Genomic DNA, 18,097 nt, shown 5'->3' with positions numbered 1-18,097 from the left:
CAAAGAAAGAGACCCCCAAGAGAGCCTAAAGCTCCAAAACCCTAGATGCTGACTCAACAGCCACCAAGAATGCTGTTTTTAACAAGATCTTTCAAGAAGGCTTTCTGGAGGGGTTCAAAAGGCGGCTTCTGAAGATCCAGAAGGACCAAACTCAGGTTCCACTCTGGACACAGTGTATGAAAGGGAGGCCGCAAGCGTTGAACAATAGCCCAGTGAGCAGCAAGAAACATCTTCTGTAGGCGGCTCCTGAAACAGGCCAAAGCTGTAACCTGAACTTTTAGAGAACCCAATGCAAATCCTCTTTGAAGGCCTGGCTGAAGAAATGCTAAGATGTGTGCGATCTGAGCACAGAAGGGAGAGAGTCCACGCTCACAACACCAGTCCTTGAATGTCCTCCAAATCCTTGCATATGCAATAGAAGTAAAGCGTTTCCAACCCCTGTCCAGCAGTCTAACCAGGTCTGTATACCACAACCTCCGCAGCCAATCCAGGGCTACAAGAATTATTCAACCCTGGTGCAATGTGATCCTTTTCAATGTGCAGGTTACCATGGGACAAGAAGGGAAGACAGTCTTGCCTCAGTTGTGCATGCCATGATAACATCCAGACTTGATTACTATATTGCACTCTACATTGCTGTGACTACAAAGGGTCTGAACCAGCTCCAATTGATTCAGAATGCTGCAGCAAGACTAATAGAAGCTTGTAAGCGATGTGACCACTTTATACCATTTTTGCAAAAAAAAAAAAACTTCACTGGCTACAAGTAAAATACAGGACCAAATTTAAAATATGTTTTACCTTCAAGGCCCTTAAAGGAAATGGCCCAGAGTACTTGAACAGGATCTCCCTCTACACACCTCTATGGTCACTAAGGTCCTCCCAAGGACTATCCCTAACCACACCCTCTCCAAAGGGAATCACACAATGTGATACCCGCAAGCAAGCCTTCTCCAGAGTAGCCCCCACACTCCCTGAAGCGCTTTACCTAACACTAACAGAAGACTCTCTCTACTTCAGAAGCTTGGCTCTTCAACCAGGCCTTTAATGGAAGAACTAACTAACTTGCAAGTCACAGACACACGTAAGGAATGACACTGGCTTAACATACTATACACAGGACATGATTATCCACTCCTACCCTAGCTAAAATACTTCTTTAAAATTAGTACCTTATTTTCTTACTCCAATTACTCTCTTACCTATCTATATGGTCTATATTTGCTTACACTTTATGCTGTCTATTAAAATGTTTTATTGTGAATTGGGTTGACATTGTAATATCCTATATAATAAAGCACACCTCCAACATTCTGAAGCTGACTGCATGGCTGAGGCATTCCTGCTCTCTGTATCAATCTCCTGAATTGACATCACAGTACTTCCGGGTTCGTCACAAGCAGAAGTGACCAACCACACGAGGTTTCTCAGCTTCATAATGTTGGAGGTGCATTCTATTAAATAGGATTGGTCAGTTCCTTGAAGCGCAGCCAGAGCTCAGCATCCTGCACAGTAATGCTCAGACACCAGAGAGGGGGGGGGGGGGGGGGGGGGGGGGGGCTGACACCAGAGAGGGGGGAGGGGAGGTATTTCTGTCACACACACTCACTCCCTCACAAAGTCTCTCTCTCTCTCACTCTCACACACTGTCTCTCACACACTATGTCTCACACTGTATCATATTCACTCTCTATGTGTCACACAGTCACTCACACACTCTCTTGGTCTCATACACTCAGTCTCACAGAGTCTGTGTCTCACACACTGTCTCACATACGCACTTGCACACACTGTTATTCTCACACACACTCGCACCCAGACTCTCTCTCTCACACACACACACTCGCACATACACTCAAACATACACACTCTGAGGAAAAACTTGCTAGCGCCCGTTTCATTTGTGTCAGAAACGGGCCTTTTTTTTTACTAGTAGATAACTATGCCATACTTTGTATTGTTTGAATATTTTTACTGCTGTAATTGTCTATTGCTTATATTTGACTTATTCTCACTGTACATGAACTTCAGTGAATTCCTTCAAAAAAGGCGGTAAATAAACCCTAATAAAAATACAATAGATATGTCACCAGCCAGTTCATCGATCCTTATAAAGCCCGCTTCTTTCAGACAGCTGAAGTACTTGAGTACTTTGGCATTCCTTTTCATCACCATCAAGTCCAGAAATGGAGAACCCTATCAGTTCACTACCAGCTGAAACCCTTGGCTGGCTAGTTCCCGTTCTCTTGTGTCCAAGGAGTGCCTGCTCAGAAAGTCCACCCCCACATTCATGGATCCCGCAATGCGAGCTGCCAACAAGCAAATAAAATTTTTCTCTGCCCAATTCAAAAGGAAGGCCGCCATTACATGACTGCAGGTCCTGCCTTGCTTGTTGATATAAGCCACTCCTCCCAAAACTCCTTAAGACACTAGAGGAAGAGAATAGTAGACCAACCTCACATCATTGCAAAGCTCTGAAGGCATTGTGCACTCTAGCTGACAGAGGACTTCCTGTCCGCACAAAAGATCGGCAGGCCTGAAAGCGAGACCTCAACATATTGCTGATGACCAGGCTGGTACTGTCTGCTGTCTCAAAATCAGGATCGAGAGCCCCCTGAAGACAGATGACCAGAGGCTTTTGGCTTATTCTCTGGCAACAGCTGAGACTTAATTTCCCCCAGTTCTTTTACCACATTACCAAGATCTTTTCCGAACAGCCACTTGCCCCAAAAGGGTAGTTTAACTAGACGTAACCAATGCATCCACTGCCCAATGTTGCATCCAGAGTTGCTGACGTCAAAGACATACTGCAGGCCATAATATGTCATAAGCAGCATCTGCCAAGTAAGCCAACACCACTTATTTGGCAGTGTTGCCAACTGCTGATGCCTCTTCAGGCATGCTTTTGCCATGAGCGAGCTGCACACTGTCGCTTGAAGGTCCAAAGAGGTCACTTCAAAGGCTTGATTCAATGAGCCTTCTAGCTTCCTATCCTGTCTTTTAGGGCAATGTACCCTTCTACTGGCAAGGTGGTCTTAAGTCACCACTGTAACCATGGAGTCTACCCTGGGAAGCTGCAATTTATCTTTCTCCTCCAAAACCAACGAGAAGAGGCAAGACATGGCTCTTCCCATTCCCTCAGTCCCGCACCCAGTGAGACCCATTCTGCTGTAATCAGGTCCCGAGTATGGAGTATGAAGGACCTCTAAGCTCCCTCATGATAGACGAAGATGGAACTCCAGATGCCTAAGCAGAAAGTTCCTCAATGGAAAGCACTGCAGTGCCTCAGAAATAAGAGTACCAAGCTTCTCTTTATGAAACAACCTCAGTACTTTCAGATCCTGCCCCTTCTAACAGCTCCTTCAACGATAGCTCCTCTGAATAAACTGAGGACACATCAGATAAGGAGGGAGAAGCAGAGATAGCCCACTCCCAGAGGTCTAAACATGATCTAGAGCTGGAAAGGCAGTGGGGTGAGAAACTGAAGCACCTTGCAGCAACTTTGACCGTCCCTGCTTCAGTAAATATACCTGGTGCAAGAGCAATATAAATTCCACAGACAATGCTATCAATGCAGCTGAATGCTCTGTTAGGTCCCAAGGCGGTAAAATGGCAGCTGTGCTCCGCATGTGATTAGACAGCAGCTGCTCCTCATTGCCAGCTGGCCACAACAAAATGGTGCCCATTCCCATGTTCTCCTGCATCAAACTGTACACCAGCCTTGCTGGAGAGCCTGAAGACACAAGAATATTTAGATGCTGCACCAAATCTGAATATGCTACCACCGACCATTTTCTCCACATCCTGCAGGATTTTCCGCTTGCACGCACAGCAACACCCTGACATTGGGTCCCACAGTGGGAACACTGCTTAACTGCCTCCGCAGGAGTCACCATTCACTCTGTTACACGCACAGTACGTGTCCCAAGAAGCAATTCAGGATCCCTTCCCTGTACCAAGTAGAATGTGCTGCCCTCCAAGTGGTTCACAGTCAAAATTACCACCGACACGCTGCCCCCCCTCAAAGTTGTCTCCACAAGTCTCATCACAGATGAGAAAGGCTCAGGATTGTGACACTGTCCCATGCTCTCCAGCAAACCTCTTTACTTCGTCCTTTAAAAAAAAAAAAATAATAATAATAATAATTTATTTAATATTGTGCTGGAAAAGGAGAGCTCCACAGGAAACAGGGAAGAGGTGAAGGGAGGGAAGCAGTAAATTTGCAGGGCACCAGAGACAGATCTACATAAGTATTGCCATACTGGGACAGACCAAAGGTCCATCAAGCCCAGCATCCTGTTTCCAACAGTGGCCAATCCAGGTCACAAATACCTGGCAAGATCCCAAAAAAGTACTAAACATTTTATACTGCTTATCCCAGAAATAGTGGATTTTCCCAAGTCCAATTTAATAATGGTCTATGGACTTTAGGAAGCCGGCCAAACCTTTTTTAAACTCTGCTAAGCTAACTGCCTTTACCACATTCTCTGGCAATGAAGTTCAGAGTTTAATTACACGTTGAGTGAAGAAATATTTTCTCCGACTCGTTTTAAATTTACTACTTTATAACAGTGATGTTTGCTATTCTTGCACTTTTGTGTTTATCATATGTTCAACTTTGTTGTATCACCAATAAAAATATTGAAACATAAATTTACTACTTTGCAGCTTCATCGCATGCTCCCTAGTCCTAGTATTTTTGGAAAGCGTAAACAGACGCTTCACATCTACCCGTTCAACTCCACTCATTATTTTATAGACCTCTATCATATCTCCCCTCAGCCGCCTTTTCTCCAAGCTGAAGAGCCCTAGAAGTTTTAGCCTTTCCTCATAGGGAAGTCGTCCCATTCCCTTTATCATTTTCGTTGCCCTTCTCTGCACCATTTCTAATTCCACTATATCTTTTTCGAGATGCGGTGACCAGAATTGAACACAATATTCCAGGTGCGGTCGCACCATGGAGCGATACAAAGGCATTATAACGTCCTCATTTTTGTTTTCCATTCCTAATAATACCTAACATTCTATTTGCTTTCTTAGCCACAGCAGCACACTGAGCAAACCTCCAGATATGACTCTACAGACTCAACCAACTCACAAACCTCAAGTGGACCAGGAGCACAGCATTCAGAACCAAAGGCTGAAAAAAGTGTGTCTATTCACCTGCTGGAGATAGCTGGACTAGATGCCAAGAGATGTCTCAGCTCAGTTTTCAGTTCTCTCTGGTTGACAGATAACTATCCTACAGGTTCTGGAATAGTGGGAAGCTACATAATGGAAGCACTGGTTATTTTAAAAGGCATTAAAACTATTGACTTCACTTTATTTGATTTTCTGATGGGGAAATGGGGGAGGTGGGGAATTTTTCTACAAATTTGAAATTTCTTGACCTGTCATTTTCTAGTTTGTAAACGGTTCTGTCTTTGAGGCTGCAAATTTCTTTGCTACGTGTATTTTGTGCAAACTTTAAAGACTATTTTTTTTAATATATAAACAGAACTATTGACTTCACTAGAACCAACTCCAGAAATCAATTCTTTGTGATACAGCGTAAAAGGCCTAAACAGAGCAATTGTCTCCATTCCCATCAATTTTACAATGCCTTCTAAATCTCTTATTGCTCTTACTATATAAGAACTAAGTTTGAGACCCAAATAAACAGCATCAAAAGAAGAATTGTTACCACTGGTTTGAGGTCTGAAGAGATGTCTGAAATGGAAAAAAGGGTGAACTGTTAAAATGGGGAAAACCACATTAAGAACAGGCGTGTCATTTCTGTTATAAGCTTACTGCCCTTAAATCACAGGGCTTTAGCTAAAACACCAAACACGCACCATTTTCATAACATAGCTCTACAGCTAACCAAGACCCTGCCATACTCCATAATCCAAGACAGTCCCCACCAGGATGTGGAAACTGGCTCCTAAGCATGCCTGATAGCTTCCAGAGAGAAGCATTACTACATCCAAGTCATCTGAGGGAAGACCTGGCACTCCTCACAAAGAACACATTTTAGCTCATATTTCCCAGGACTTCACTGCTCTTCCTGAAGCGAGCATTCAGCTCTCTGCTTTATCTGATTGCCTGCTACTTTAAGGCTCCTTTTACCAAGCTGTGGCAAAAGGGCTGGTGCTGGCGTCGGCACGTGTTTTACATGCGCCAAGGCTGCCTTTTACCGCAGCTGGTAAAAGGGAAGTTTCGTCTTCCTGCAGGAAATGGCCGTGCGGCAACTAAAGCACTTGTTGAGCAGCCATTTTTTTTTTGGGGGGGGGGGGAGGGGGGAGAAACACACACCACCACCCATTGAGGTAGTGGTAAGGGCTCCTGCGTTAACTCAATGGTAACAGGGCAGCGCACGGCATTGCTGATTACCATCAGGTACACTACAGTGCTACAAAAATTAATTTTTGTAGTGCCGGAAATGACGGCGCGCTAGAGGTGGGAAGTATCACCGGGCTGCTGCGGTAGACCGGCGGTACTTCCTGTATAGCGAGCAGTAAGCCCGTGTTGGGTTTACTACTGCTTAGTAAAAAGAGTCCCTAGTTCTTCTATGCATTTTGTGAATAGTAGCACTGTTGAAGCACAGACATGCTTCTAATGGCACCCAAGGGAAGGAAATGTTCCTTTTGTTCAAAACACTTAACCCTTCATTATAGGACTTCAATCTACTTTGAATTGATTAAATCATCAAAAACAACCTTAACCAAATCTTAACTTCCCCAAGAAGGAAGACATTACACATGTCATAAAAACCACCAAAATCAATGTAGAAAGTTATGAGGCCATCAGTTGTACTAAAAGACCTTTCTACATATTAAAATGCTGTGTACATTCAACTTCTAATTGACCATTATGGTAACAGGTCTTCTGCTTACCTTTAGTAGTTGTGGTCACTGTTCCAAACCTGAGAGGGAACAGAAAAGGAGGCATTCTATAAGTTACAAACAACCTAAAGACAATATGATTTTATAAGGCATGGAGAGAAAATCAGTCTCTAAATTATGCCCATGCCCCCATTCATGCCTGAGGTCAATTTAGTCATTCCAAATTGGCTCATCTAATATCTGAAAAACCAGGATCAAGTGTTGCTTATGAAGTAGAACTGGGTCCCATGAACAGGCCCAATACTGCTGGGCCCCAATTAAGGGAAAAAAGCACAGCATCAGGTTAGGTGGGCGCAAAATGTCACTCACCAACAATCACTAGATGTCACTACTACTCATCCGAAAACAAACCTGCTGAGCCCAATTAAGGGAAAAGGGCACGGCATCGAGTTTGGTAGGAGCAAAATGTCACTCACCAACAATCACTAGATGTCACTAATACTCATCAGAAAACAAACCTCCAGTAAGCAGTAGCACAGTGAGTGAGTACATCTTGTGAGCCCAGTGAGTTATATCTCTGGTAGACCATTTAAACCATTTAAAAATGGCCAATTTATTTCTGGGGCTATGCCTCAGGGATAAAAAATGTTAACTTGTCGCTTACCTGGCAGCACGAGCTGCCTTCTTGCTCTCAAGGCTGGAGGGCACATTGAACCTCTCTGCCCTTTTCTGAAGTCTCTAGACAAAGAGAGAGAGAGAGACACACAGATGAACAAACACTACTTGCAAGAAGTCAATCTAGCCTGGCTTCCAACAAGATGCACATACATCAAATGTCTCACATTCAGGTTGCTTTGTTGAATGTCAGACTTATCTATGGCTCAAGAACTTCAGATACCCATCACTAGACTAGACTGTTAATATAACTTGAGTGCTTAAAAACTATACAGAATCATACAGAACATTTATAAAAATTTTGACTTTTTAGATTTTTTTCCCAAATAAATGGAGCAATTAGTGTTTATATATAATAAATAAAATGACCTCATAGGGTAAGTGGATACTGGAGGCAACAGGAGATAAAAGTGACATATGCAAGGTCATGAATGCCAGTATCAAGTGGGATCCGAAACCTAGTTTCCCTGGTTCTCAGTTCACTGCGCTAACTACAATGTAGCCTATGTACTGTGGAAAGTAAAGGAGTCATACTTTATTAACACACAAGTACTGAAACTGAACTCAAAGGCTGCTCTGAAGGATCCAGTATTGGAGTCCTTTGTGATCTGCAGCATTTACTGTTACTGCAGCTGTATTTAATCTGTACAGTGGTATGGACAGCTCATTTTCCAGCAGGTACTGGTCTGAGCTCCCACTCCTCATTCAGAGAATCTATTACAAATGGCTCTGTAATAAGGAGGAAACACCACATGCAAAAACAGCACACAAAAAAAATAGCAACTGGTTTCTTTCCTCCACTTCCCCCTTACCTCAGTTTGTGGTAATCCCGTTGCAATTTTTACCACTTTCTTTTCAGCTTCTCTAAAAGAAAAATAAGAGACAGTCAACATACATACTAAACCTGCAGGATGGGAGGCATTGGGTATAGGCAGCAAACCATATATTTTAAGTTGCTTTATAGGGCTGAGCTTTCCTGTCACATATCCACATACATGAGCTGGACTCTACATGAAGGTTCAGTTCCAGTGACATTTGTTCTGTAACCTGCATCATCATGGGAAGATGATGCACAGACAGCTTTGAGAGATCACTAGTGTTCCTCATCCATTATGAACAGAAAAAAATCAAATTGCAGTTTCCAAACATGGATTGTAATTTCCAATATTTGAGAGAACATGAGAGCAGTCATAGGTGCTGTTGAGCACTCATAAGATTGCTCTAGCCAGAGCAATTTGGTTTGTACCGGGTTGTGCTATGTGAAATGCAATGAGGCTTTGCCACAAATACTACTCTGCAAAAACATTGCAAATCAAGATATACTTTCCCTGCTTGATGTAATAACCCAAAAAATATTTTTCAAAAGTCTCATATATTGTACAGATAATATACAATTCTTTGTTCTTATAATTCATTGTGCAACTTGTTTCAATATCACACAATCCACTTTCTTAAAACATAAGATACAAGTTTAGAGTTGAAGATTTAAAGTGCCTTTTATATATAGCCAGCTTTACTGTTCTGTTACTCAGTCACTTTAAATCACCCATACTGAAAAAACTCATTTCACCATAAAAATGGTTTCCTCAGGGTTGTCCAGTTTTTCTGGCGAATACCCAATTCTGCAAACAGCAAAAAACCCAAGTTATTTTCTTCGAAAACTCTAGGTATAATTAGAATCAAAAGAAAAAGGTCAGAATGCTCCAGACATGGATGCAAGGCAGGCAAATCTTTTAAAAAATGCACAGTGTTTGCCAGATGTCAGCACATGCGCTTTAAATTCTCAACCTCCTCTATCATCACACCATATACCTTACTGGAATCGCCATTTCTTTCATTAAATTATATCTCCCTTTTTCAAATTTTTTTAAGTTCATCTATTCACTTTAATCTTAAATACATTTGAGAGACAGATAAATACTAATAAAAGCTTCTAATTTAAACCTTCCATTATTGGTTTCAATGTATTCATGATCGTATATTTAGCACCATCAATATTACTGAATATATTAAATTAAATAATCCTCCAATTCATAGAAACAACTTACATCACTAAACAGCAATTACATACAGAAAAGTTTCACAAAATTTAAACTCTCATTTCTATGTAAATTGTGTTAAAAAAAATCTATGAATGTAGTATACCCCCTGGTGGTCAAAATTATACAGAAACCAAAGCATTGAATGAATTTTTCTCAATTAATATTCTTAATCTTAAAAAAAATATAGACCAGTCAATGCTTTAAGCCCTATTGGTTCTATCAAATTGAGTCTATTGATCCACTTTGCCTCTTTCCTTTTGTAGTCTCTTCAGATGATCCTCATCTCTGTTCCAAACAGGCTCATGGCAAAACATCTCAATTCTGAGAATTCATGTGAGAAATTAATGCAATGTTCCACTAATGATGCTTTTGTTCTTCACATCTTTATTTTAGATTTATGCTCCGACAACCATGTTTTTAAACTTCTATTTGTCATTCCAACATAGATTTTCTTGCAGGAACAATGAATAATATATACAACATAATCTGTTTTACAATTGCTATAATGTCTTAAATATTTTTTACCATTGTAAGAATTAAGAAACTCTTTAATTTGTAAAGCAATGTTATAGAAATTTCACATTATATATTGAAAGTGTCCTTTAACAATATTTTTAAAAATGCATTGTTTCTGGAAGACTGCTGGACATAACTCTTACAGATTTTTGTTTCTGTAAAAAGCTATTCTCAAATCTGTTTCAAAGACCAGATATATCTTTACTATATTCCAATTCCTCTTGATAATCTTGACCACTTCTGATCCCTTTGTGCAGTATATTAAAACACAGATTTGAACTCTCTCTTCACTCTTAGAACCTTTATTTTGCTTTAGGAGAAAACCTCTATTATAAAACCTTGCTCTCTTAGAGGTTTTTAATATCCTCTTATTTTAAACTTTTCCGTAAGGATTTTACTTTGTATTTTAAAATCTTTAACAATGGAACAGTTCCTTTTAATCATTAAAAATTGAGTGGTAGACTGTCTTTCAGATACATTGGATGACAACAGAAAGGTGTTTCTATCTGTAAATTTATTGAATACCTTAGTTTGAAAACCATGTTCATTTTGTATAGTATCTACATCTAAAATTAGATTTTTTTTTCACTGGCATAATTCATAGTGAAACTTAAATTGTCATCACATGTACTAATCCAATCATTAAAATTCTTTAAGTCCTCTGTTGTGCCTATCCATTAAAAGGAAAATGTCTATAAATCTTACCCAGACAATAATCTTCTCAATAAAAGGGGAACAATAAACCCAATCCTCCTCAAATTTAGCCAAAGATTGGCCACCAAGGGGGCAAATGTAGATCCCACAGCTACCTTTTTCTTTTGTAGGAAAAACAGTCCTTCATATATAAAGAAATATTCTTTCATGGTTAATCTAGCGATCTTTAATAAAAACTCTGTCGATATTCGATGAGGTCTTGGCCATCTCGTGTGTTTTATAATATCTAGTGCATCATCCTGCAGTATATAAAAAGAGGAGACTTCTATTGTTGCCATGATAAACCTGCCCTCCTCGTTTTCTACTGCACACAAAGTGGTCAGAAATTGGGCAATGTCTTTAAGAGGGTATATTTCTAACTTGATTTTTAAGACAGTCATCCATAAAACAAGATAAAGGCTCCAACAAAGAATTTCTAGAAGGCATGGTAGGTCTTCCCAGGGGATTGTGCTGATTTGTATGGACTTTTGGTAAAATAAAAAATGCACAAGACACTGGGTGATGACTGTTAACTCTTGCCGTCAGAAAACCCACCTTGGATCCTTAACTATTTTTTTGTATATTAGATTTTAATCTATGCTTGGGATCTAAAACTACCTTACTATAAGTAGATTGATCCTACAACTATATACTTCTGATAGCCCTGTGTATTTAAAACAACTATAGCACCTCCTTTGTCTGCTTTTCTAATTACTACAGTATGGTCATCTTGTAATTTCTTTAATGCTGATTTAAGTTTCTTGGACAGCTTGTTATATCCTAAAATATTTTTGGGGGTCCATAGCTCAACTTCCTTTAATACATTTTTCTTAAACATCTCTAAAGTGGGTTCAATAAATCCAGTTGGTATCCAAGTAGAATGCAGTGCTAACCTTGTTCTATCAAAATTATCTACTTGTCCACTGAAATGTAATTTTAGAAGATGTCTAAAAAAAATCTCTAAGTCAATTTTACAGTGAAAAATCAAACTTAGTAGAAAGCACAAATGATATACTTTAAGTTTATCTTCATCTAATGTTTTCTCTAATTTCGAGACCTTTGTATATGGCCTTGCTCTCTGTGTTCCTCTTCCTCTGTATTGCCCTTTCTTTCCTTTATAAAAAACAAAACTGGAGGCACTAGATCCTTCACTACCACTTGATGAACTTAAGTCATTGTCTCCACTGGCGTTTATACACCCTGAAGATGCAATACATGTATTTTGGGGTTTTTTTACACATACATGTTGCCCCAGGTACAAATAAGTACCTGTATACAATATGTAAGCTGCATTGAGCCTGCCATGAGTGGGAAAGTGCGGGGTACAAATGTAACAAAAATAAAAATATACATGAATATATTTTGAGATAATCTTGCTCATCTCTCCTATATTTCTTCATTTTATTCTTTTTAAGATCTTTAAAAAAAACTGAAAAATTATACTGTTTTTGATATTCATCGTTTGTGATACTTTCATTTTCTTAATATCTAATTTATCTTGATTTAAATGTACTGCAGCTTTGCTTTTCTCTATAAAGCGAATGCTACATACCTGTAGAAGGTATTCTCCGAGGACAGCAGGCTGATTGTTCTCACTGATGGGTGACGTCCACGGCACCCCCTCCAACCAGAATCTTCACTAGCAAAGACGTTTGCTAGCCCTCGCGCGCCTTCCCGGCTCGTCTTCGTCAGTCCCGTATATAGCAAGACAAAGACCCAGAGCTCCCGGTACCAAGTCGGGAAGGTGACCGGTGACGATGCTTCTTCAACTTCTTCGAGCGAAGCATATCACCAGAGCTCCCCAGTACCGATGAGGAGGACATTGAATCCAGACGTTGCTTCCTCGGGGCCGGGGCTGAAGAAGGTCGATCCCGGGGGGGGGGGGGGGGGGGGGGGTGGGCTGTACCGCAGGAGCCCTCAGAGCAGAAGGAGACCTACCCGAAGGCTCACCGCCACCAGCAGGGGAATGGACAGCCCTCACCTGCACTCCAGACGAAGCACCACCGTCCGACGACATCAGCACCAGAGGAGGTCCCGGTACCACCGACGCAGTCTTCCGAAGCCTCGGTACCGACGATGCAGGAGGAAGACGTCTCGATGTCAACGTCGTCGATGCGGTGCCCGAAGACTTCGGTGCTACTGATGTCGATGCACCCGACGAATCCCCCGATGCCGTCGAAGCGCTGGAGAACAGAACGTTCCACTGGGCTAATCTCGCTACCCAAGTCCTCTTTTGCAAAAGAGCACAAAGACTACAGGCCTGCGGGCGGTGCCCAGCTCCCAGACACTGAAGACACTAGGCGTGCCTATCAGTGAGCGAGATTATCCGGGCGCACTGGGTGCACTTCTTGAAGCCGCTGGAAGGCTTCGATGTCATGGGCGGAAAAATCGCACCGGCGAAATCAAAATTCGTGATGACAAGAGGCACCGAACAAAAGGGGAAAAAATCCATGCGGGCGGCCGAGGGCGTTTCCGAAAGCGAAAGAAAACTTACGCTGGAGAAAAAAAACTAGAAATACGGGGGGGAAAAAAAAAAAAAGACACTTTTTTTTTTTTAACGAAAACACGAAAGACGCGCGAGGGTCCTCTGAGGGGCACGAAACAGCGGCAAAACACGACCGTCCCGAGCGCGGACAAAAGCCGGTTCGGGCGGGAAGACGGCCGCGCATGCGCGGTGCGCATCGGCGTGCGAGGGCTAGCAAACGTCTTTGCTAGTGAAGATTCAGATTGGAGGGGGTGCCGTGGACGTCACCCATCAGTGAGAACAAGCAGCCTGCTTGTCCTTGGAGAATTAACATTAGATCTAATGAGCAATTGTTAAGAATTCTATTCCATTTATCCAGAAAATTTGGATCAAATGTTTTTTTTTTTGAGGTTAGCATTCTAAGACCACTGGTGATCCTTTCCATTCTACAATACTTCAGTAATATTGAGGCATTGATCGATATTTTTAATTTGAATAAGAAAATTGTTAACATTTGTCCACAGTATAGAGGTATTGTCAGGTTCTTTCAAATCAAAATGAGAGGGTCCAGATAGAAGATTAATCACTTGCTTGCTAGGAAAACCACATCTGGTTTTCCATATTTCAGTGGCCATCTTTTCAAATACTAAATACAAAAAATCTTCAGTAGGTAAACAGATCACGAAATATGATCACCATACACAAGTCTCCAATTCAAAAATTCTTGTTAAAAAAAAAAAAAGTCTTGTATTGTATAGAGATCATAAATATACAACTTCTTATAATTCATTGTGCAACTTGCTCAATAGCTCACAATCCACTTTCTTAAAATGCAAACATAAAAAACCCCCAATTTTCCTGTAATTGCTCTTTAATGATTTGCATCGTTTCTATGAATTGGAGGATTATTATTAATATATTTAATCAGTAATATTTTACGTAAGAATATACTAAAAATAATGTTTTTTTAACCACCAGATGGTGCTAAATATGCGATCGTGAATACATTGAAACCAAGTAATCAGAGGTTTCAATTAGAAGTTTAAATTAGTTTTTATTAGTATTTATCTGTCTCTCTAATGTATCTAAGGTTAAAGTAACTAGAAGAACTTGAAAGAGGATATAATTTAATGAAAGAAATGGCGATTCCTGTAAGATATATGGCCTGATGCTAGAAGAGGTGGCATCTGGCAAACAGTGCATTTTTGAAAAGATTTGCCTGCCTTGCATCCTAGTCTGGAGCACTTGAAGTTCTGACCTTTTTCTTTTGACTCTAATTATACCTTGCGTTTTCAAAGAAAATAACTTGGATTTTTTGATGATATCTGCAGAGTTGAGTATCCACTTGAAAAAACCAACAACCCTGAGGAAGCCATTTTTATGGTGAAACGAGTCCTGTCGTTATAGGTAATTTTTTTTTCCAGCTTTTTTTCTTTTTTATTGTATACAAAGCAATAGATGGGTGATTAGTTCTTGTATCCTCTGCTGGCTCTGCGACCTCGGGCACATTCGAACTTTAGGTAATTTAAAATGACTGAATAACAGAACAGTAAAGCTGGATATATATAAAGGGCACTTTAAATCTTCAACTCTAAACTTGTATCTTGCATTTTAGGAAAGTGGATTGTAAGATACTGAAGCAATTTGTACAGTGAATTATAAGAAAGAAAAGTTGTATATTTATGATCTCTACAATATAGGAGACTTTTTTGAATTGTCTTACTTTTGAATGAGAGATTTTTGTATGCTGATTATATTTAATGATCTCTACCTCCTGAAGATTTTTTGATGATGTAATAAACTATCTACCTTCTATCGTGAGCAGGGGGGGGGGAAATGCTTAAACCCCACATAACCTGTTTAAATTTGGCCAGGGCTAAGAATTAGAACTATGCATTTTATTGGGAAACAACAAACAATTTATAGCAAGGAAACAAGACCAGGGTACAAAAGTGAGAGATCTGACAGAAGAGAAAAACAAAACAGAGTACATGGGATTAGGAAGAAGGAGAAACTTGTTAGGAAGTTCCCAGCCCACAGAAATAGTAAATGAAATGGTGTTAACCTCCTATAAAGCGCGAGTCTTAAGTTACTCCATTAAGACCTGGTGTGTTCATTTAGCAAAAGGTGCTAGTGCTTTTGTCCTACATTCCTGGACACTTTTCCCATGCTGTCCCCCTTATGAAAGGCAGTAATGGTTTAACAACACTTTCACAGGAAGCAATTCTGAAAAGAACCCAAAACGTGTTAGAGTGGAAGCGCTGGGAGAGGGACAGCATGCTGCGTAACAAGCAACAATCAAAACCAGCTTCTACCATTTGGTACAAATGACAAAGTTGAAGAGGGGGGAGCAGCTTTTCCACACTTAGTTGTGCCCCTGCCAAAAGAAAATATGAGATTGCTGTGCATTTATAGAGTTTTCAACAGAACTCCATAATCACAGAAGCCTTAGCTTAGAAAGGTAAATAGCTATCTCTAACACAAAACAACTTCAATGATATCCTGCAACTCAGCTGCATAAGTTGAAGCTGAATGCATTCAGACTAAGAATAAAAAACAGGTATCAAGAGTTCACATGTTAAGTGACCTACAGTTATGGCTCCACAACGATACCACTAGTGATGGCTGCTTGAAGAAAAATCTGTGTGAAACTCAATTAGCTTAGGCATACCTTATACCTTGGAAACCAGAATATATCAAGATTCTCCAAACTAAAAATATGAAATGCCAAGTTTAATGAAAACAAATAAATTAACTTTCAGAAAGTTTTGAAAGAACACTATTTCAAATCATACTATACAATTAAACAGCTCCCCCTGCTGTTTAAAAAAAGTTGTCTTCGTAGCTGGGATCTTTCAAACATTATGCAGAACACTCATTTGAATTGGGACACTACACAAGATGCAAATTCTTTGACAACATTCTTAAAAAATAAATAAATAAAAACTTTTGATGCACAAAGCAGACAATTTGCAGAAGGATCAGAGCTGGGTTATCCCACAAGTTATGCCATGCTTTTCAAATGCACTGGATGCTGGGCTTGGAAAGCAAAGGGAGCGTATTCCTTTGTCTTCAGAGAACAGGCAGAGTACTTGCTTCAATCCAGTTTCCCTACAAAGATTAACCTTGCACAATGCTGGAGAAAAAACATGACTTAACTTTCCCAGTTAGTGTTGATCATTCAGGGAGGGGGGGAAAAAAAAACAAAAAACAAAACTGCTTTATAGGATATAAGGCATCGTGGAGTCAAAAGTGACCTCAGGATATGCTGCCCTAGATCTGTGAAAGATGGCATGACACTCTCTGATGCCGAGAAAAGGAAGTAATATTACTACTAACCAAATACAGCTGGTCAAACAGACTCCAGAAAGAGAAGTAGCTTTCTAAATGTCACATAGGTAAAAAAACAAAACAGAATAAGAACCCAGAAGTCACATCTCCTTATAATCTTATTTCTCCTCAGTTGCTTCTCCGGGTAACAGAATCAGAGGGATTAACATCTCTTGAACTTTGTTTAGGTTTACCCATTTTAGTTACAGAGAATTCTCTGTCTATAAGCAAACCTCCTGGTCAGATATAGGACCAGTGCATTAGGCACCCTAGGCAACACCCAAGCTAAGATTTTAAGGTTCCCCTCCCCCAAGATCTTGATAATTGAACGTAATGCTACCACTGTTCCTCCCAGAATAATATACATATGTACACACATCTCCCTCATTCTATAATCTTGCACGCACATAGATAATTGGCATTACTCTACAATTACGTGCAAATTGACACTAACCACCTATGATTTCAGCAATGAGCTTATTATGACATTTCTACCCTGCATTTTCCCCAAGAAAAACAAGCATTACAATTATTAATGCAAGAATACAACTATTAAAAAACATTTTCATATTAGCTGAACACAATTGGCATGAATGGGCCCTAATTTACAGTTACGCACATAACTGAAATTCGGTGTTATTCTGTAATGCTAGCACCCGACGTCTATAACGAATACCATGAGAGAAGAATGGGCAGGGAAGGGATGTGCCAAGCAGTTATGCGCTATAAAATCTTTTTAGATTAGTCACATGCAAAACTGTAGAATTCGATAGTGTTTATGCTCGTCATAGGTAACATAATTGTCTGAGCCTAAAGTTACATGCGCAACTGCAGACTTATGCTAGTATTCTGTAACATGTGAAGATCAACAGCCAAGGTAGAGGAACTTGAAACACTACAAACAGTGACACAGTAGCGAAAGAGAAGTGTAGCCAACCGGACACATCCAAGAAGACACGAGGGAGACCAAAATTACTCATTACATTTATTCATGAAAAGACTTGACACGGCATCGTGTTTTGGCAAGAGTGCTTGCCTCGCAAGTCTTATCATATGAAAGGTCTCGCGACAATATCTGTACGTTATGTCAAATCTGCAGTTACACATGTAACTTTAGGAACAAATATATTACCTATGACAGGCATAAACATTAGCTATTGAATTCCGCAGTTATGCATGCGACAGTATTTAAAAAATTTTTTATAGTGCATAACTGCTTGGCACACTCCTACCCTGCTGATGCTTCTCTCAAGGTTATTCGCTAAAGACATCAGATGCTAGCATTACAGAATAACGCCTAAGTGCAGTTATGTGCGTTACTGAAAATTAAGGCCCATTAGTGCCAAATGTGTTCAGTAAATATGAAAAGAATTTTTTTTCAATAGTTGTATTCTACTCCTTTGCTACAGTATTGTTACCACAATTACGCATTTAAATTGCCATTATAGAATACGCACTTAGCGCACTCTAGGTGGCTTACTTTTGGTGACTGGTACATTACCCTTCAAGTGTATATGAATGAGAGGAATTTCCAAAAGCTACCAGGTAAATGG

At 40.2% G+C, this 18,097-nt stretch overlaps 1 protein-coding gene across 2 annotated transcripts in view; it reads right to left on the bottom strand.

Annotated features, from left to right (window-relative positions):
• The window catches only part of SARNP (SAP domain containing ribonucleoprotein), a 159,673-nt gene that overhangs the window by 126,236 nt on the left and 15,340 nt on the right, over positions 1–18,097 (bottom strand). For both annotated transcript variants that reach the window (XM_030196726.1, XM_030196724.1), the window contains exons 5-8: positions 8,312–8,363; positions 7,489–7,562; positions 6,876–6,904; positions 5,684–5,709 (exon numbers count right to left, since the gene is read on the bottom strand). In XM_030196726.1, the coding sequence (XP_030052586.1) occupies positions 5,684–5,709; positions 6,876–6,904; positions 7,489–7,562; positions 8,312–8,363 (181 nt within the window). The remainder of the gene's footprint in view (positions 1–5,683; positions 5,710–6,875; positions 6,905–7,488; positions 7,563–8,311; positions 8,364–18,097) is intronic.

The sequence above is a fragment of the Microcaecilia unicolor genome, chromosome 3 (genome assembly GCF_901765095.1).
Source record: "Microcaecilia unicolor chromosome 3, aMicUni1.1, whole genome shotgun sequence".
Lineage (NCBI taxonomy): Eukaryota > Metazoa > Chordata > Amphibia > Gymnophiona > Siphonopidae > Microcaecilia > Microcaecilia unicolor.
The sequence above is the reverse complement of the archived record's forward strand: the minus strand, read 5'-3'. Positions and strand labels throughout refer to the sequence as shown.